The 19,424-nt window shown below is 43.1% G+C and overlaps 12 protein-coding genes across 12 annotated transcripts; 5 read left to right on the top strand and 7 right to left on the bottom strand.

Annotated features, from left to right (window-relative positions):
- PAS_chr3_0772 (Hypothetical protein) lies at nt 1-1,737 on the bottom strand (the record flags this gene model as incomplete). Its single annotated transcript, XM_002492958.1, has 1 exon — nt 1-1,737. The coding sequence occupies one exon, from the start codon at nt 1,735-1,737 to the stop codon at nt 1-3; it is 1,737 nt and encodes a 578-aa protein (XP_002493003.1).
- Nucleotides 1,738-2,323: 586 nt separating this feature from the next.
- On the bottom strand, nt 2,324-3,439 carry PAS_chr3_0771 (Hypothetical protein; the record flags this gene model as incomplete). Its single annotated transcript, XM_002492957.1, has 1 exon — nt 2,324-3,439. The coding sequence occupies one exon, from the start codon at nt 3,437-3,439 to the stop codon at nt 2,324-2,326; it is 1,116 nt and encodes a 371-aa protein (XP_002493002.1).
- A 748-nt stretch (nt 3,440-4,187) lies between these two features.
- PAS_chr3_0770 (Bifunctional enzyme of the 'de novo' purine nucleotide biosynthetic pathway) lies at nt 4,188-6,548 on the top strand (the record flags this gene model as incomplete). Its single annotated transcript, XM_002492956.1, has 1 exon — nt 4,188-6,548. The coding sequence occupies one exon, from the start codon at nt 4,188-4,190 to the stop codon at nt 6,546-6,548; it is 2,361 nt and encodes a 786-aa protein (XP_002493001.1).
- Nucleotides 6,549-6,568: 20 nt separating this feature from the next.
- On the bottom strand, nt 6,569-7,549 carry PAS_chr3_0769 (Putative mitochondrial transport protein; the record flags this gene model as incomplete). Its single annotated transcript, XM_002492955.1, has 1 exon — nt 6,569-7,549. The coding sequence occupies one exon, from the start codon at nt 7,547-7,549 to the stop codon at nt 6,569-6,571; it is 981 nt and encodes a 326-aa protein (XP_002493000.1).
- Nucleotides 7,550-7,762: 213 nt separating this feature from the next.
- Nucleotides 7,763-9,100, top strand: PAS_chr3_0768 (Protein involved in the regulation of cell wall synthesis; the record flags this gene model as incomplete). Its single annotated transcript, XM_002492954.1, has 1 exon — nt 7,763-9,100. One exon carries the CDS (start codon nt 7,763-7,765, stop codon nt 9,098-9,100), a length of 1,338 nt encoding a protein of 445 aa, XP_002492999.1.
- Nucleotides 9,101-9,222: 122 nt separating this feature from the next.
- Nucleotides 9,223-9,856, top strand: PAS_chr3_1218 (uncharacterized protein; the record flags this gene model as incomplete). Its single annotated transcript, XM_002492953.1, has 2 exons — nt 9,223-9,273; nt 9,329-9,856. The coding sequence occupies 2 exons, from the start codon at nt 9,223-9,225 to the stop codon at nt 9,854-9,856; spliced, it is 579 nt and encodes a 192-aa protein (XP_002492998.1).
- Nucleotides 9,857-9,981: 125 nt separating this feature from the next.
- On the top strand, nt 9,982-12,906 carry PAS_chr3_0767 (Nuclear envelope protein that mediates the nuclear export of importin alpha (Srp1p); the record flags this gene model as incomplete). Its single annotated transcript, XM_002492952.1, has 1 exon — nt 9,982-12,906. The coding sequence occupies one exon, from the start codon at nt 9,982-9,984 to the stop codon at nt 12,904-12,906; it is 2,925 nt and encodes a 974-aa protein (XP_002492997.1).
- A 214-nt stretch (nt 12,907-13,120) lies between these two features.
- Nucleotides 13,121-13,714, bottom strand: PAS_chr3_0766 (Subunit of the heme-activated, glucose-repressed Hap2p/3p/4p/5p CCAAT-binding complex; the record flags this gene model as incomplete). The annotated part of the gene is made up of 1 exon (XM_002492951.1): nt 13,121-13,714. One exon carries the CDS (start codon nt 13,712-13,714, stop codon nt 13,121-13,123), a length of 594 nt encoding a protein of 197 aa, XP_002492996.1.
- A 305-nt stretch (nt 13,715-14,019) lies between these two features.
- PAS_chr3_1217 (uncharacterized protein) lies at nt 14,020-14,784 on the bottom strand (the record flags this gene model as incomplete). The annotated part of the gene is made up of 1 exon (XM_002492950.1): nt 14,020-14,784. One exon carries the CDS (start codon nt 14,782-14,784, stop codon nt 14,020-14,022), a length of 765 nt encoding a protein of 254 aa, XP_002492995.1.
- Nucleotides 14,785-15,097: 313 nt separating this feature from the next.
- PAS_chr3_0765 (Second largest subunit of DNA polymerase II (DNA polymerase epsilon)) lies at nt 15,098-16,990 on the top strand (the record flags this gene model as incomplete). The annotated part of the gene is made up of 1 exon (XM_002492949.1): nt 15,098-16,990. The coding sequence occupies one exon, from the start codon at nt 15,098-15,100 to the stop codon at nt 16,988-16,990; it is 1,893 nt and encodes a 630-aa protein (XP_002492994.1).
- A 7-nt stretch (nt 16,991-16,997) lies between these two features.
- On the bottom strand, nt 16,998-18,060 carry PAS_chr3_0764 (Beta subunit of Type II geranylgeranyltransferase; the record flags this gene model as incomplete). Its single annotated transcript, XM_002492948.1, has 2 exons — nt 16,998-17,857; nt 17,919-18,060. 2 exons carry the CDS (start codon nt 18,058-18,060, stop codon nt 16,998-17,000), a joined length of 1,002 nt encoding a protein of 333 aa, XP_002492993.1.
- Nucleotides 18,061-18,464: 404 nt separating this feature from the next.
- On the bottom strand, nt 18,465-19,304 carry PAS_chr3_0763 (uncharacterized protein; the record flags this gene model as incomplete). The annotated part of the gene is made up of 1 exon (XM_002492947.1): nt 18,465-19,304. One exon carries the CDS (start codon nt 19,302-19,304, stop codon nt 18,465-18,467), a length of 840 nt encoding a protein of 279 aa, XP_002492992.1.
- Nucleotides 19,305-19,424: the final 120 nt, after the last annotated feature.

Below are 19,424 nucleotides of genomic sequence, written 5' to 3'. Positions count from 1 at the left end.
TCATTTCTCTTGACGTTTCCAAGTGTGAAAATTTGTGTTTGCAGCCTCAAAGCTAAAGTTTTCATCTTGCCTGACCACAGGAGGCTGATATTGGGGTTGATAAGGCGTCCTAATCTTAGTTGTCTTCAAAACTGTAGAGTTGACTTTGTCTTTAGGAAAAACTAAGTATGGCAAATTGAACTGAGGTTTGTAGTCGTTGTCTTTTAAAGCACTTCCAAGTGCACTAAGATCGTCTGCGAGGAAATTGACTTCTTTATCTTCATCTTCCATTTCATTATTGGGAATGGCAGTTTCGTTTATATTTGTTATTATGGATGTATCCGTATCATCATCCAAACAGTGGTAAGTTGCTGATTGATGCAATAAATCTGTATCAGAGCCGAAATCGCTATATGTGACACGATTTAGTCCACTTACCGTTCGTTTCTGTAAAATCTCGGTTTCATCTCCAGGAACAAAACTTAATTCTGATCTGGCGCTGGCATTAGACACGCTTCTAAGAGTGGGTTGTTTGTTTGAAAAGTTTCGACCGCCATTATAATACAATGAATAAATACGATTTAATTCATGATCTGAGATGGTTGAGTCTGCTCTAGCAAGAGAGCTGGGTTCATCATCAACCAAAACAACATCCACTACCTTTCCATTTGCGATTCTTCTTCTGATAATCGACCCATTAGTGTTAAGTGACGGACTGCTAACCAATGAGATAGTGTCTTCCTTTCCAGAAAGATCTATCAAAATGTTTACTTGCTTATCAGCCTGATCGGATTCTATAGTATAATTTTCTTCCCCCATATTGGTTGAGCCCATACATGAGGGGTCTTCATGCTGAATATTAGGTTGCTGGAATATATCATCTCTCAATGATTGACGGGACTCAATATCTGATTTTGAAGGAGACTTTGAGTGAGCCATGGAATTGTTAACGGAATGAAAAGTTATCGATGCCAGACTAGATTCATCGATATTTCTAGCAGAAGGTGTTCTTGTAGCTTCAATTTGGAGTGAGTTCTCGTCGTTGTCATCGGTAAAAATGTTATTTCTCAACGAAATTCTATCACTCTGACTAAGCTCACTTTGATGACCACGACGGGAGGGAGTCTTCCTAGCAGATTGTTGCTCACCAGACATGCTATTCCCTTGAGAGGAAGCTTTAGAATGCGCCGACTGGCCACTATCCAACCTAGTCTGGTGTCTCAATGGAGACGGATCTCGAACAGCAGTTACTTTCTCTGGATGCAAACAGTCAGCTTTCGACAGCAAATGTGATTTGGGAAGTTTTCTCTCTAAAGATGAGTCTCGTGAAATACCAGGAGTAGGATTTACAGATTCGACAGCCTGATACCCATCGCCCGTTAAGATGAATGTGTCAGATTGTCGTTTTCGATTCTGTTTGCTGAGTTTGTCCGGGAACTTTATTTCCAAAGGAACAGGTAACTGGTATTTATCTGAAAGGTTAACATCATCAGGTCTGACGTACACATCCAGTTTCTTCCTAGGAGATGGTCCTAAACTTGCACTAAAAATTGACGAATCCCTGCTTTGGACGCTCTTCAAGGGAGAGGGAGTCCTACTTAGAGGCGGGTACACAGCCTTCCTTCCCCTTTTTTCCTGTGATGTGTTGCTGGTCCCAGAGACGTTTGATATCACTGTAGAGGGCAAGGAGGGTAGCTGAGAGCTGATGCTTTGTAAGTCATCTGGTATATCTGGTAGATCCTTGACTGACGCAATCATGTGACCAGAAGACTCAGGGTCAGGATTGATAGACGGAGGTGAAACAATGGTTTGAGTTGGATATTATGAACCAAATGAGAATGCTGTCTGATATGTCTTGTTTAGGAGATGTGTAAACAAGCTCGCGCGAAAAAACCTGAAGCATGTCGGAACACTGCAAGGAACATCTGGGCCGAGAGGGCCAGGTCGATGCTACGAGGGACTCATGAGGTAGACCCTTAATGACGCCATTGGGGACCCTACAAAAGCCAACAACGGATGATAAACTGATGGGCATTATCTCTTCCAAGCGATTGTCTAATTTACGAGCGTTGAAATAGTTCTAGTTTTTTTTTCGCTTCTTTCAGAGAGGTTCCACTTCCGGGATCCTGAACGACACTAGAAATAATATGTGGTAGACGGCTCCCTCCCATGGATGGGCTTCCTAAGACCGGCAAGTCTCTAGCATTCCTTACTACCTCGTCCTGGATCCATAGTAGCACAAACTGAGCATCTAATCATCAGACTTAAACTAAATATTCAATAAATCCCTTTCAAAGGGTAGTATACAAAAACGAACGACTATTTCACCCCATCGCCTTAAGACTCATATTGGTTCCTGCTTCAACACTGGTTCCAAATTCGAAGCCCCGGACTCGGAGTTATCAGTTTTCAGCTGTGCCTTACGACGAAGTCTCTCCAAATCTTGAGAGTCCCTCTGGGCACCTTTTTCCACAACCAAGTTGCGTAATAATCTATTTTCCATTTCAAGCCTTTGGATTTTTAGTTCCAACTTTTCAGCATTCTCCGTCAGCTCCTTTATATTGCGCTCCATAGCTTGCTCTTTCATCTTCTTTTTTATACGGAACCTGGCAGAGGCTGCAGTGTTCCTTCTTCTCTTATCGTCATCTGCCATATATTTATGCTCTGGCACCTGTGCCGACGACGCATTGGATGACTTTCGAAGTCCCTGCTGGACAGAAGATGGTTCTACACTAGCAGAATTGTTAAAACTGAGAGATGAAACCGACTCCGTCTGATTACCACGACGCTGCTGACCATTTGACTGAACCCCATGAATTTGCTCGTAAGGTGAAATGGGGCTCGTAGTGCTGGTCGCATCTCTATTGGAAGGATTACTCGAGCCAGAGTTGTAGTTGAATACGTCGTTTAGGCTCAAGATGGTTCTTTCATTAAGATTTGGGTTCACTGATTGCAGGTAGTTTGCTTGTTGTCGTTGTTGCTGTGGTTGAGGTAAATGTTGGTATTGCGCTACCAACGTGGCCAAGGTATCAATCTGGGATTGATTCAGACCAGCTGCTACCAGAGAGGACATAGCACCAGGAGGAACGACCGCCTTCGGAAGACCTGATAATTCAGTGCCAGACTTTTGTCTTCCATGGCCACGGTCTTGTCGCTGAAAGTTCAACGGTGAAGGAGTGTTAGTGCCGATCGTGGAAACAGTAGCAGGATCATTTGGCTCATCATTGCCGTTATTCTTCGGCTTCTCTTCATCGGGGAAAATAAATGAGTCGTCGGCAAAAGCTGCTAGCTCAGCAGACAGTTGATCATCGAAATTTGTCGGGTCGACGTCGGGAATGTTCAGATGATCAATATAGACCAACTGCTCCAACAGAGCAGCTGACGTTTCCGTATTATCCTGATCCTGGCTGGTTCCATTAAGGAGATTTGTTTCGACCATGTTCTCTCTGCTGAATGACATTGTAGTGGATCTGCTCCTAATATATCTGGTGAATCTCGAGTTGAAGCCACAGACCAAGGGAAGTTGAATGTGGAATTGAGTTCTTGGAAGGAGAAAATCTCAAACGGTTTGAAAAAAAACTTTGAATAAACTAAAAAGACCTATTTGAGCCGGACTTGAAGGTGATGTTGAGATACTTCTAGAGGCTTTCTATTGGCCTTTGTGACGAGTAGAGTCCTGGACGTGGTTGCTTAAGTGTTGAGAGCTAAGCAACTTTGTGTCTTGGCTAGACTATGGGGGAATAGTAATTTTGCTAGATTCTGGGGGACATTACCTAAGCAGGATAATTCTTTTCAGTGGCTTCGCCATCTCACGTGATATGGCATGACATGTTTTTTTTTCGGCAACTGGATTTTGAGGAGGTTTGGAGATGTTTACAGATATCTGCGAGTTTTCGGGTCTAACCGGACGTTGGAAGAAACGTTTCAGTGATTACATAATACATTTGTTTTTCTTTTCACGATGACGTTGGGTGTGTCATTTATTCAGATTTTTTTTTTTCGTCATCGCACTGCTGCAGCCATGTCAGTCGGTCTGACCCCGCCGCGCTACGCTCCTTCCTTCCAGGAAACCAGGAGTTCCCTTCTACAACCTGCATCCTCCCACCACCTTCTCCCCCAGATTCGTAGAAGGAAAAATGAAAAAAAAAAAATTTACCCTTTGCAATTAATCATCGCCTAAACTACCCAAATCCTATCTTAAACGCAAAATGTCTACCATTCTGGTTGTTGGTAACGGAGGCAGAGAGAATGCTCTGGTCTGGAAACTCATTCAATCCCCCAAGGTTGCCAAAGTTTATGTTGCTCCTGGAAACGGTGGTACCCATAAACTTGACAAAGTTACCAATGTCAATATCGGCTCTTCCAAGGAGAATTTCCCACAACTAGTCCAGTTCGCTCAGGAGAACAATGTTGATCTTGTGGTGCCAGGTCCAGAACAGCCTCTGGTAGATGGAATCGCCTCTTGGTTCACCAAGATCGGTGTTCCAGTGTTTGGTCCAAGTGAAAAAGCTGCTTTGATGGAGGGCTCCAAAACCTTCAGCAAAGATTTCATGACTAAACATGGAATCCCCACTGCCAAGTTTGCCAACTTCACCAACTATGACGATGCCAAGCGTTACATTGATGAAAACGACCACCGTTTGGTTATCAAGGCCTCAGGTATTGCGGCTGGTAAAGGTGTGTTAATTCCTACCAACAAGGAGGAGGCCTACGCTGCCATCAAAGAGATTATGGTTGACAGAAATTTCGGTGATGCTGGTGATGAGGTTGTGATTGAAGAGTTTTTGGATGGTGACGAGTTGTCTATTCTTTGTATTTCAGACGGCTACTCATTTATTGACCTTCCCCCAGCTCAAGACCACAAGAGAATCGGAAACGGCGACACTGGTCTCAACACAGGAGGCATGGGAGCTTATGCTCCAGCTCCTGTTGGAACACCGGCCCTGTTGAACAAGATTAGAGAGACAATCTTGAAACCAACCGTTGATGGAATGAGGAAAGACGGTTTCCCCATGGTTGGATGCCTCTTTGTCGGTATCATGGTGGCTCCCAATGGAGAACCACAGGTGTTGGAATACAATGTCAGGTTTGGAGACCCTGAAACTCAAACAGTTTTGCCATTGTTGGAGACTGACTTGTTCGATTTGATGCAAGCCACTGTCGAACACCGTTTGGATTCTATAAATGTCAAGATATCCCCAAAATTCTCTACCACTGTTGTTATGTCCGCTGAAGGTTATCCCAACTCTTATCGCAAAGGAGATGTTATCACTGTGGATGAACTACCTCAGGATACCTTCATTTTCCACGCTGGTACCTCTATCAAGGATGGTGAAGTAGTTACAAGTGGAGGCCGTGTCATTGCTGCTACTTCCATTGCAGACACTCTTGAAACTGCGGTAAAGCAAGCCTACGTTGGTGCCTCTAAGGTTCACTTCCAGGGAAAGTATAATAGAACCGATATTGCCCATCGTGCATTCAGAGATGCTGGTAAACAAAAAATCTCTCTCACATATGCTGACTCTGGTGTTTCAGTTGACAACGGAAATGCTCTTGTCAAGAACATCAAGAAACTGGTAAAATCGACAGCTAGAACTGGAGCCGACTCCGAGATTGGTGGTTTCGGAGGTCTCTTTGACCTTGCGAAGGCCGGCTACACTGATGTCAACGACATGTTACTGGTCGCTGCCACTGACGGTGTCGGAACCAAGCTCAGAATTGCCCAGATTATGGACATCCATAACACTGTTGGAATTGATTTGGTAGCCATGAACGTCAACGACTTGGTGGTCCAGGGTGCGGAGCCATTGATGTTCTTGGACTATTTTGCTACTGGTAAACTGGATATTCAAATCGCTGCCCAGTTTGTGGAGGGTGTTGCTAAGGGTTGTATACAGGCTGGTTGTGCGTTGGTGGGAGGTGAAACGTCTGAAATGCCTGGAATGTACGATCCTGGTCACTACGATACCAATGGAACTGCTGTAGGAGCCGTTTTGAAAGATCAAATGCTTCCAAACGAGGAGCAGATGGCTGAAGGAGACGTCGTTTTGGGATTAGGCTCGGATGGTGTCCATTCAAATGGATTCTCTCTGGTTAGAAAAATCTTGGAAAAAACAGGATTCAAGTACACCGATAAAGCCCCATGGAATCCTTCGAAAACCATTGGAGAAGAGCTGTTAGTTCCAACTAGAATATACGTTAAGCAGCTGTTACCAAGCATTAAACAGAAACTCATCCTGGGTTTGGCCAACATTACTGGAGGAGGTGTTATTGAGAACATCCCTAGAGCTCTTCCAGACCACCTTCAAGCTGAGTTGGATATTACCAAGTGGGAGGTTCCTGAAATTTTCAAATGGTTTGGCCGCACTGGAGGTATCCCAGTTCCTGATATTTTGAAGACTTTGAACATGGGTATTGGTATGATCGCCATTGTCAGGGCTGATCAAGTGGAGAAGACTGTGGCCAACTTGAAGGCTGCTGGTGAGAAAGTATATCCAATCGGAACATTGCGTCCTAGGAAAGAAGGAGAATCTGGATGTAATGTCATTAATGCTGAAAATCTGTATTAGAATCATTATGTGTTTGTATGTTATGTAAAAATCTGTTCGTTCATAGAGTTGTTCAGCAAGTACTCCATTAATTGATACGTCACTAGAGTGATATTACCACTGCTGCTGACTTTGATCAGTCTTGGCAACCAACCAGCCCAGAACTTGGAAATTCCCTCGTTGAAGCTGGTTCTGACTACGCAGGTCATCCAGTCTCTATACACTTGCTTTGCGTCTTTGGATTGCATTCTTGTTTTCACCACATCAATGGGCTGTGTGATGGCAACTACAGACATCGAGGATAACATACCAATTCCCAGCATAGTTACATCCGAGATATCAGTTGAGTTGGGGGAGATTCCCTGTTTAATGAAATTGTAGGAAGAAAACCAGACCATTGAGTTGGCCATCTGCCTAAAAACAGTCAAACCAGAGCCTTGCAAAAACCCCCTTATGCCGTTGGTACTATATATTTCTTTGATCGCAAGAGTAAAAGTAGTACTTGGCGTTTTCAAAAAGGACTGCTGGGTTGCTGTGGGAGACTTGGTGGTTCTTACAACCTTTGTTTCGCTTTTGACGCTATTCACAATTCTTGTGGGTTCCTTTGAAACTGGTTTACCCTTTTCCAACTCTAGCGTATTCTGAATGATGGTAGTTTTGATATTCTCAAACGGGATGACCCATAGCGTTTCTATGGCTCCTGTCATTAGCCCTGCAACTACAACTCTTGGTGCTGTTGTTTTTCCGTTCTCGTTAGCCATGAACTTTGAAGCTGAGTTGAAAATGAAAAACCTGCTGCTGGCCTTCAGAGTATTTCCTATCATCAAAGCTTTACAACCTTTGAAGTATGAAGACGGGTGTTTCATTCTGGACGCAAACGTTCCAACATGCAATTGAGAGCCTGTTTTGACAAACTCAAAGGGATAAGTTATAGCAGTTTGGGCACAGGCAGCCACAGAACCTGCAATCATGGCAGTTAACAGGTTGGATTCTGGTAAGTTATCCGGAGGTACATAGTCCATGTTAGGGAAGGGCAATTGAGAACCAATACAAAGAGCACTTGGAAGGTTCCCAGAGTACCCAGTAGCTGAGATAGCTCACCGTGCAGTTCGTCGCGACAACCTTTTAGAGTTAGTATATTCTGACGATCTTTCGCTCACGATCTAGGCCTCTCATTCCCACAGTCCCCGAATTAATCTCCAGCCCAAACAAAACCCCAAAAGTATCAACATAAAATGGGGTTCTTAGACAACGTGCAAGAGTCATTTAAAAGCGTTTTATATTCACTCACTACAAACGATCACTATGCGGAGTATTCCAGTAGACACACAGAACACAACAAGTCCACCACCAGCTTGAGAGCCAGTGTTAACAATAGTAGCACCTCACTAGTTGATTCACAGCGTTCTTCCATTGCGTACCGCCCAGGGCTGAGGAGCCAGGTCACCAACAGTAACATCCGGTTGCAGGACTATGTCGAAGGACAGCCGCCTCTGCCATCGGTGGCCGAGATCTGGGAAAGGCTTGACAATTGGTTGGAGAGGGAGTATCCTGAACTTGGTGAAAACCTGGATGGAGGCGCAACAAGCAGCGACTTGAACCAGTTTGAGCACGATCTGGACGTGAATTTGCCTCTGGATGTCAGAGAAAGTTACCAAATTCATGACGGTCAATTGTCTCATGCCAAGCGTGTCGGGTTGATCTTTGGTCTTACGCTTCTTTCGCTGGACCGCGTTAACGAGGAATCGACTATATGGAGAAATGTCGCAAAGAAAGTAGACACGTTGAAGGATAAAGGGTTCGTCAACAGACAAAGCAGTATTCCGGCCGGTTCAGTACAACCGGTGTATTCGCACGATCACTGGATCCCAGTTGCCAAGGACTATGCAGGTAACAACATTGCCGTTGATTTGGCCCCAGGCCCAACTGGAAAATGGGGGCAGATCATATTGTTCGGAAGAGATTTTGACACCAAATATGTAATTGCCCAGTCATGGACAGAGTTTTTGCTAGCTGTTGTTGAGGACCTGGAAGAGGGAAAATTTTTGATCGATGAGATCGATGAATCATTGATGTTCTACGAGAAGGGCCGCACTGTGGAGTATTTACGAGTGCTTGTTTACAGAGCAATGTCCAAGGATAGAAAAGCTAAGCACGAACAGCAGAAGAAGGAAAGTCTAAGGTCTCCTGCAATGGAGTCCATCGAATCTATTGTAGAGGTTCCATCTCAAGTAGTCGAAAAAGCAGACGCGGGAGCAAAAGTGCAATCTGAAGATAAAACGGAGACTGAGCTGAATGCTGATAGTACAGAGACCAAGCCTAAGTCCACAGGTGTTGAATCAGCCCAGCCAATAACTGCGACAGCCACAGAGGAAATACAAGAGCCATCGCTTACCACAACTGCACCGGAGCCAGAACCTGAACCGGAAGTTGAACCAGAATCTTCAAGCAGTCAAGTCTCCAGTACAGAAACAGTTACTCCGGTAGAAAGAGCGCCCGCAGAAAAGGAGCCTTCTACGGAAGTAAAGGCCACTGATAAAACAGAATCCCTCAAAGATATTTCCCTATCATAGTTTTAAATATTGACCAAAAGAAGATTATACCAATGCATATTATGTATCCAGTCCCCATAGAAGCGCGTATCGCGATGCCAGTATTTATTTCCTCTGAGTCTCATGATAGCTAGAAGCACAGAATGGAGCAGATAGACAACCACAACCTATATCAGAAAGGCAAGTTATTTACCGTATAGGTCGACATCAGACACTCAGCTAACGATTGTAGGACTTGTAGAACTGGAGAAAAAAGGCCTGGTGGAGATAAGTAGCCTTGCTTGGTGGTCGGTTTCTTCTTATAAGCACAACAATGGCCTGAAGGAATTAAGAGAAGATAACCCCGACACATACTGGCAATCCGATGGTAATTTACCTCATAGCCTCAAACTTCACTTTTCCAAGAAGGTTTCCGTTGAAAGAATCAGTCTTTTCACCAATTATCAATTGGACGAAAGCTACTCGCCCCAAGTGATATCCGTCTACTCAGGAAATGGGGAACATGATTTGATCAAGGTGACGACTTGCGAGCTAGTCGAACCAATTGGGTGGTCTCACATCATATTCAATGGAGTTAGAGAGGACGGAATCCTAAACACATTCTTCATAAAGCTATCGTTTGAGTCTAACCACCAGTCGGGAAAAGATACCCATATCAGAAGCTTGAAAGTGTGCAGTCCCAGAAATATAGTAAACAAAAGTGACAGCACAGACCTAATAAACTGTGAAGTCAAGCCAACCAGCATAAGATTGATTTCCGAAAGTGGGATACGATAGAGTTGGGTCCGTCCCGTTTGGCATAAATCATTACATAATCCTATCTACCTTTAGCTCTCTCGAATTTCCATTCTCTTTCAGAAAAAGTCAAGTTACCTTCATCTGTTCATAAACAAGCGTATCAAATGTCTGATATAGCGTCAATCTTGGAGAAATCGCTTCACCATGAATATGCCAAAGAATCAGAGGCTCAACTGGCAGCACTGGAAAACCATGAAGGGTTTGCCACCGAAGTGCTGCGAGTTGTCAGCAATGAAGGGTATCCCATGAATATTCGATTGAGTGGAGCAGTGTTCTTCAAGAACTTTATTCGAAGAAAATGGCTGGACGAGGATGGCAACTACAAGGTATCAGAAGTTGATGTGAAAATGATCAAAAAGGAAGTCATCGGCTTAATGATCCAGTTGCCTCCGTCATTGCAGGCCCAGATCGGTGAAGCTGTCAGCATCATCGCAGACAGTGAATTCCCGCAAAGATGGCCCGAATTGATCGACGAACTGGTGGTTAGAATAGGCGAAGACATGCTTGTAAATAGAGGTGTCTTGGTGGTGGCTCACTCTATCTTCAAAAGATGGCGTCCTTTGTTCCGATCTGATGAACTGTTTTTGGAAATAAAGCTGGTCTTGGACAAGTTCAGTGTGCCGTTCTTGAAATTGTTCAAACATGTCGACGAACTTGTGGATCAAAATGTGAACTCGAAAGAACATTTAGAGGTACTACTGGATGTTCTGTTGCTACTGGTGAAAATTTATTACGACCTTAACTGTCAAGATATCCCAGAGTTCTTTGAAGATAACCTCGCCGCTGGAATGTCCCTTATGCACAAATACCTGTTGTTCAATCCCCCCGTATTGAAGAATGACGAGGAAGAGGAGCAAGCTGATCTTCTCACTAAAGTTAAGACGGCCATATGCGAACTGATTCAACTGTATACTATAAGATACGAAGATGTCTTCGGAAAGTTGATTCCCGATTTCATGAAATGTACCTGGGACTTGCTCATTGAGACAGACAACAAACCTAAGAATGATCTTCTAGTCTCCAAGGCATTGACGTTTATGAGTTCCACAGCTAGAATTCCCGCCCAAGCTGGCTTTTATCAAGACGAGGAGCATCTAAATAAGATCATCACCGCCATCATAATTCCTAACATCCGCATACGTCAAGCTGATGAAGAGCTGTTTGAAGATGATCCCATTGAATTCATCAGATTAGATCTAGAGGGGGCAGACTCGGAGTCTCGCAAAAAGTCTGCATTGGAGCTGCTCAAAGAGTTAAAGGAACAAAATCAGTCAAGTGTCACGTCCATTGGAATGAAGTACGTGAATCAGTATCTACAAGAATACTTACAATCTCCTAGTGAGAATTGGCGCTCTAAAGATTTGGCGCTCAATTTGTATTCAGCACTGGCAGTGAAAGGTACCATCACCAGTAATGGTGTTACTTCTATCAATTTACTGCTTAATGTTGTCGAGTTTTTCACAACTACTGTAGCTACAGATTTAGTGAATGATCAGGTGAATCCAATTTTAAAGGTTGATGCTATAAAGTACATCTACACATTCAGAAATCAACTAACAAAAGAGCAGTTGATTGAAGCATTTCAACTTCTCTCTACGCATTTGAACAACAGTGAGTACGTTGTGTACACCTACACAGCAATTACATTGGAGAAGATTCTATCAATTAAACAGCACGGTAAACCCTTGTTTCAAAAAGCAGACATTCCCACAAACGTACTTCAGCTATTAATTACCAATCTGTTCCAATTGATCACAAGCAAGGATTCATCTCCCGAGAAACTTGCCGAGAATGAGTTCTTAATGATCTGTGTCATGCGAATTCTGGTTGTTTCCGAGGATGCAATTAATCATCTAAGTAAGGAAATTTTGACGCAGTTATTGCGTATAATTCAAAGCATTGCTAAGAATCCTTCCAATCCCAAGTTCACACATTATACGTTTGAATCCATTGCAGCAGTTGCAAAGTACCAAAAGACAATTGATGATGATCTGTTGGAACTGGTAGTACCTCAATTATTACCAATTTTGGCCGAAGATGTCCAAGAATTTGTACCCTACATTTTCCAAATTCTGGCCTTCTTACTAGAGAACTACCCGTCAACTAAACCTTTACCAACTGCCTATGGGCAGTTGATCAAACCTCTCATGTCACCTACCGTCTGGGAGTTCAAAGGGAACATTCCTGCTGTAACCAGATTGTTGCAGGCAATTATTCAACAGTCGCCCCAAAGTTTTGCCACTGATGCGGATATTACTCCTGTACTGGGAGTCTTCCAAAAATTAATTGCTTCCAAAGTGAATGACACTTATGGATTTGATTTACTAGAAACCATTTTTTTCAACATTGATTTCACTCGTTTAGCAAATTACACTAAAACAGCAGCGATGCTATTGCTACAAAGGCTACAAAACTCCAAGACTGAGAAATTTGTTAAAAGATTTGTGGTAATGATGGCAACTTTTGCATCGATCAGTGAAAAGGACCAGAAGCTGGTACGTAATGCTTCCCTTTTGGGTCCCGATTTTGTCATCCAGTTTGTAGACTCAGTTCAGAATGGTATTTTTGGACAGATACTCACAAATTTCATTATTCCTTCGAGTGATGGGTTCAACAATCTGAGGGATCGTAACGTGATTGTCATCGGATTGACCAATCTCATCTCCACCAGTTCACAATTTTACTCACCAGAAGGTAAATATCGTTTACAATTGATCCCATTGTTGGACAAGCTAACCCACCTGGTCACCACAGAATCAATTTCAGGGTATTTGAGAACGGAGGACGAGCTTGACACCTCTGAAAATGAAGAGTTCTTGTTTGGGTCATCATTTAATAAGTTAAACTCCATCCCCTATATTCCATTCACACCAGTATTAACCCTATCTTTGTCCAGTCAAGACCTAATTCGACAATTTTTCAAGGAGCGGCTAGGCCAACTGAATGAAAACTGTGGAGGAACGTTGGGCCAAATATTCGGCTCCCTGAGTGTTGAGTCACAGCAAGGACTGGCCTCAATGGGGATTTGAAATATTCAAAATAATACAGAAATAACATTAGAAGTAGTAGTTGAATGAAATGGACTTCATAAGGACTTCATATCTATATAGTTACAAATATAAATATCTCCCATTAATTATTACACTTATGAGTGATTTGGTTTTCTCTTTTTTTTCCGTTTTCTGTTACATTGTCTACCTTAAAATTTCTCGTCATAATCATCCCCAATCGTGAGCATTTTTTTCACTTCTCTAAAGAAGTATCGTCTTTTGGTTCTTGTTGTTGAAGTTCCTCCTGCTGTTTCTGTCTTTCTCTCTCAGCGATTTCAGCAGCGGTTAAAAACCTTCCACCTTGACCCCTTGGCCGCCTCATCGCGTGTTTATGTCTTGATTCATGCAAATAAGGTTTTCTACACCGAGCTACCTTCAAGCTCTCTTCTAGACGTGCTCTTGCGACTCGGCGTTTCAGTATTCTGTGGTATTGTTTTGCGTTCACATAAAATGGCTGTTCACCACTCTGTTCCGTGGTCTGCATACCTAGTTGACTGGACCCGCCAGGGGGGGCCGGCTGGGTTGCCATCGGTAGAGTTTGAGCAGAATCTGCACTATATGTATGCTGCTCAGAGCCCTCGTGCTGTTTCAAGTCTGGAGGCAAGTCCAAAGCAACGTTTATAGCATTAGTGCCATCAAGCGGTGTTTCTCGACCGTCTAAGCTCGAATATGGGGAGCCTGCGAGTGACTGAGACTCGTAAAACTCTGGCCCTGCTATTTGATGTGACTGAGGCCCCGAAGTTCTGGAGTAAAATTGTTGTTGATGTTGTAGAGGAATAGTTGACATTGTCCAGGGGTGGAGGAGAGAAGGAAGTTTAGCAAGGCCTTTGGGATTTTGCAGGAGGGAGTGATTATTTTGTATTATTTTCGCGACAACATGACTATAATCTGGGGGGATAGGGGATCCGAAATAAAAGGATCGACTCAATCCTAGTGGGGGTGCCAGGGGTTGAATACATAATCTGTGGACATCTGTGGAGTTCTCGAAGGATGAACACCAAGAGTGACATACACCTGAGACCTATTGTTGTTGAAGTAAGAAGTTCGAGCCAGCTTGCTTAATATTTGGTACTTTCCAGGACTGAAATACCTTCAAACCAAAAAATAGTACTCATTTGGATCTAAACTTTTGGGCTTAGTAAGGTCTCTCTCTTTATCTCTCGAAATATTAATGGCTATTGGCTCTGAGTGAGGGTTTGAATCGACCCTTGCGTTGTGTCTGCCAATGAGGTCATCAATTTCGTCCACTCGAAGCAGAGAATTGGTTATTTTACTCCCTATTGATCCTAGTACACCCAAAACTCTTGACTGTCTCTTTGGTTTCGTAACTTTTCTCGTTTTGGAGATTAGATCATTCTGTTGTTGTCTCTGAGATTTGAGGGCCCCACTATTCTTCAATAATGGGGATAGCGGCACCTTACTGAGTTCAGGAATCTGTCTGATCGGAGAATGTTCACGGAATTCCTGTCTTTTGTGTTTTTCCTTCAGTTCCAATCTATCCAAAATAGAAATCCTGTCTGCTTCCCTTTCTCTTGATGGTAGACTTGAAACTGGCTTATTTAGTAACTTAGTATCTGTGCGGTCAAATTTCTGATCTCTAAACGAGGAAGTATAAGGCTTTCTTGTATAATCCTTGTGAGCTGGCCTTTCGTTGGTTCTTGTGTGGAGTCTTTGCAAAGGGTCTTCCCTGATTACATTATTGTGTTGATTGGTTCTTAGAATGGATTTCGGCCTAGAAGCCGGCTCTTTCTTATTGTTTTGCACTCTTGATTCCAAAAAATCTAACGCTCTTTTGACCCTATCATTCTTGATTTGATGTTGCCGATTTCCTATCGGCTCCAATGGTTCTCTGTTCATAGTAATGTGTGTTTAGGGTATGGGTACGAATCTTTGTGAGAGACGCGATAAATGTGATGAGATTATGTAAGGTGAGTACACCACAATGTCTGGACGTGTCTGGAAAGATCAACTGTAACAATCGTTTTTCAAAATTGATCGCAGACTAAACACCAATTCCCTAATCTTCCTATAGATAGCGTGATTTGATCTATCTTTTGGTGTGCACAAAACTCTATTATATCAGTCATCCAACATCGCTACTATTTTGAGACGCGAATCACCGTTAACGCGTCTTCTCAAGTTTTGAACCATCACTATACCTGTAGGATACATGTCAGATCCAGTTCTCCCTATAGAATTGCATCCGGCAAGTCTCAGGCCCCTCTCTTATAGAGTGCTCTCCAAGAAACATGGTCTTCACATAAAGAGCGAGGCTTTGGCAGGATTGGCCAAATACATTGGCCATAAATATGGAACCAACTGGAATAGTACCCAATGCATGAACTTCTTGGATAACTTTGGAAAGATATGGAAAGAGCAAGATAGAGGGCTGTTCATAGATAAAGAGGGCACTGAAAAGATCATCAGAGAAGTTACTGACAAAGAAAACAAGCGAGAAGAAGCCAGCATAGTGAGTCGTAAAGAAGTTTCATTGGATTTTTTGACTAGCAAGAAACACCTGGCAACGGCACAAGAATTCGACAGCATAGTTGACCATTCGTTGAAAGAAACTTATGTCATTAATGAACCCCAAATAGACTGGAAAAATTATTTTCAAGTGGTGAATTACGATCAGCAGCCCCTTTTCAGATTCAATTCTCTAAAGAGACAGTTGGAATTATTCAGGAGGTACCCTCAAAATCCTCTTAGTCCGGCAAACTTGGCTCAAACCAGTTCAGCAGTTGAAATGTTTCTCAACAGGTACAATTTGGTGTACGAAAGATTTATTCGTGACGAAGAGTTCAAGCCAACGGTGACAAGAATAAAGAACCTGCTGGGAAGGAACGGTTCAAGATTTCTTATTTTCGGGCTCATTTCTTACAATAATTCAGGCAATCTACAATTGCAAGATGATTCAGATGCTATTGAACTGGATATCTCCAGATGTACTTTTTCCATGGGTTATTTTGTTCCAGGCTGTCTAGTGGTTTGCGATGGAATCTACTCCAAGAAGAATGTGTTCCATTGCTTGAGTATAGCTCATCCTCCAGCAGAAAAAAGAGAAACTTCAATGGAGATCATAGGAAATTTAGACCTTTTGGGCATACATTCGACTTCGAAGCAAATCACTAAAATTGATCCTGACCTAAAATTGAAGTTAATGACAACCGAGAAACAACTTGATTCCCACAAAATTTTGATACTAGGAGGTGACATATTTTTAGACGACCTGAATGTTTTAGATGCTTTGAAAAAATTGTTCGCCAAGTTGACACAAACTTTTGTTGATAATCAGGTAGATTTACCACTTTCCATTGTGCTGAATGGTCCATTCACCAAATATCCATTATCATGTTCTCCAATCAATTTTAGCTTCTCTTCAATAGCATCTTACAAAGCTGGGTTTGACTCTTTAGCTTCTATTTTGGAGAAGTTCCCCGAGATTTGCAAGCACACCACCATAATATTTGTCCCCCATGACAATGACTTATGGCCTAGCATTGTGCACCGTGGCACATCTTCATTATGGCCACATCAACCAATTTCAAACACATTCATCACCAAACTCACAAGAATCATCAAAACTTGTCTCGTAGCGTCGAACCCAACCAAACTTAATTATTTGTCACAGGAAATCATATTGGTTCGAGACGATATTAATGCTAGATTCAAACGGAACCAAATTACCAAGCCTGCACCAGTAGAAATCGAAATAGACATAGAACCAACACAAGTTTCAACTGAAGACGTGGTTTCAGACAAGTCGATATCTCCTGAAATTCGTCTGGCAAGAAAAATCGTCAAGACAGTACTTGACCAAGGACATCTGTCACCGTTTACGACGGACATACGCCCGATTCTTTGGGATTATGACCCATATTTGCATTTGTATCCATCTCCGAACTTACTAGTCCTGTGTGACCCATCTGCCCCAAGATTTGATATCACTTACATGGGGTGTCATACCATCAATCCTGGGAAGTTCCTAGTAGGTAACAAATGCAACTACACCATATATTGTCCCTCCACAAGTAAATGCTCGTCAGAAGAGATATTCATTTAAAGGTATATTACTCTCTACCATACTTCTCGATTGTTAGGACTATTCGCTTCGGCATGCAATAAACAGGATCTATTGGTTCCAAATCATCAAAACCCATTAAACTTAAGCCTGCGATCCCAAATAATGTATGATATACATCAGTCTGGTTATCTGGTCGATCTGAGATACCACCGTTTACGGCGTCTTGACATGTGTAAATAAACTGCCTCAATGCTTCCTGATCTATGCAATACAGACTTTGCAAAATGCTCAATGATGACAAGACCCACCAGGAATAGCATACATCTGGTAGTTTCTCAGGTCTGCCATTCAATCCTCCTCCTTTTACCTGTCTTTCGGACAACCATGGGATCAACATGTCTTTATTTACAAGATCCAACCGATTGGCGATGGCTAATGCGGCAACGCAAACAAACACTTGCGCAGCGTGGCTTTCTGCCCCTGGAACCATTCCGTAAGCTCCATCGAAATTGCTGCACTGAGCAATAAATTCCACTGCTGGGTCCACCACTTCGGGGGTCAGTTCTCCTAGTATAGATAAACAGCTCAGTCCAGTATACACAAACCTGGTATCCACCTCACCAAATCTATCACCTTCAAAAGAGCCGTCTTTCAATTGCAACCCTTTAACAAATGTGACAAGTTTGTCCCGTTTTGTGGCAGGTAATATATCCAGCTGACCGTAAGTCTTGAGTATCTGAACAGCTGAAAGGGTAGATAAAATGTGACTGTCATGTCGAGGGAATGCACCAAAACCTCCGTGTAAATCATCCCAGCAACTCAGCACAAAGTCTATGACTTCCTCCTTATTGAAAGTATCCTCATATTTCAATGTGAATAGGGCGGTGATACCCCAGTAGAGGCCATCTACGATGTTAGTATGAAAAAAAGCCAACTACAAGCCATTGATGGAAGGCAAACTACTCACTCATCCTCAAATGCTCAGTCAACCAATAGGCGTAATCATCCTTGTGGCTGTCCAACTCCTGAATGTATTTTCTGTGCAATTCTTTATGTAGGGACATTATAATAGTGGAACAAATGCAAACATTCTGGCTCAAGTGAAACATCTGAGGCCGCGAATAACCTATGCAGATCGTTTTAGGACTAGCATCCCCACAATTACACAAATTGGCCCTCTGACGGGATAGAAGAGAGAAAAATACAGAATCAGATGATAGACGTATGAGGGAAGGTTGAATCTATTCGATTCGAACAGGGAGAATAGTTTTCAGAGTGATTTTCAACTCAGAAGCTAGGCCATGGATGTGCTAGATCTACAGAAAGGATCGACCAAGCCATACATAATGAACTTTATCGTGTATTATTGATACGCATTAAGGTGCCACTCTATGCACAAACGTATGCAGCAACAAATTGAATTCTTGATGAGACTCATTCTTTTTAGCTCCATATAACTATTAAGTGATTATTAGTCGTGGACATCTTAAATGGAGGGCAAGTGTGACTGCAATTAAGCATCTGAATCTTGGCCTGGGTTGGTGGTCTGGTAGTTCAACCATTTCCACATCTGCCAGATGGAGTATGCCAAAAAGGCACCCAAAATAGGTCCAAGCCAGTAAATCCAGTGGTAGTTTGGGAAGGATCTAGCAGCTACTGCTGGACCGAATGAACGGGCAGGGTTAAGACCAGCACCAGTGTAGTAGATACAGATCAAATGGGCGATCAACAAAGCGATACCGATGACAAATGGAGCGAACCACGTAGCTCTGTGCTTTTCAACAGCCAACATCAGGACAGTCAGACACAGGATGGCAGTACCAAAAGCCTCCAAGAAGAGACCTCTAGTTCTGGAAGCACCACCACCGAGAGCGTTTGCGAACGCAATTTCGCCAGGGGTCATAGCAGAAGCGGCACCGGCTGCAGCCATACCAGCAACGATCTGGGTAAAAGCCATCAGGATACCTCTGAAAGGGGGGATGGCTCTGGCGAGAACCAAAGCTAGAGTCACAGCAGGATTCAAGTTACCACCAGAGACTCTGTAGGTAATGAACACACCGACCATGACACCGAAACCGAAACCAAAAGAGATCATAATCAGTTGGGCAGGATTAGAACCGCCATCTGGGGTCTCAGGAGCTTGGTTGGCGATCTGGGCAATGACGAAAGCAGACCACAAGAAGAGGAAGGTTCCAACAAACTCACCACTCATGGCGATGAAGTGGTTTCTTACAGAGTCCGAACCGAAGCCCCATCTAGCGTAGGCTGGTTTGTAGGCATTTGTAATGTATGGAGCGTCCTCAGGCTTAATTTCAGCTTGACCGTCAGCAGCTTGGTTTTCAATGTCAGGCATCTTCGGTTGTTTTTAGTTTGTTGTTAAACTGGATTACAGTAACGGAAAATGAAAGGAAAGAACACCAAAAAAGGTGAGGGGCATGTTTATTTATATGGGCCGTCTCCAGCCAAACAACCT

Source organism: Komagataella phaffii, chromosome 3 (genome assembly GCF_000027005.1).
Source record: "Komagataella phaffii GS115 chromosome 3, complete sequence".
Taxonomy (NCBI): Eukaryota; Fungi; Ascomycota; class Pichiomycetes; order Pichiales; family Pichiaceae; genus Komagataella; species Komagataella phaffii.
The sequence above is the reverse complement of the archived record's forward strand: the minus strand, read 5'-3'. Positions and strand labels throughout refer to the sequence as shown.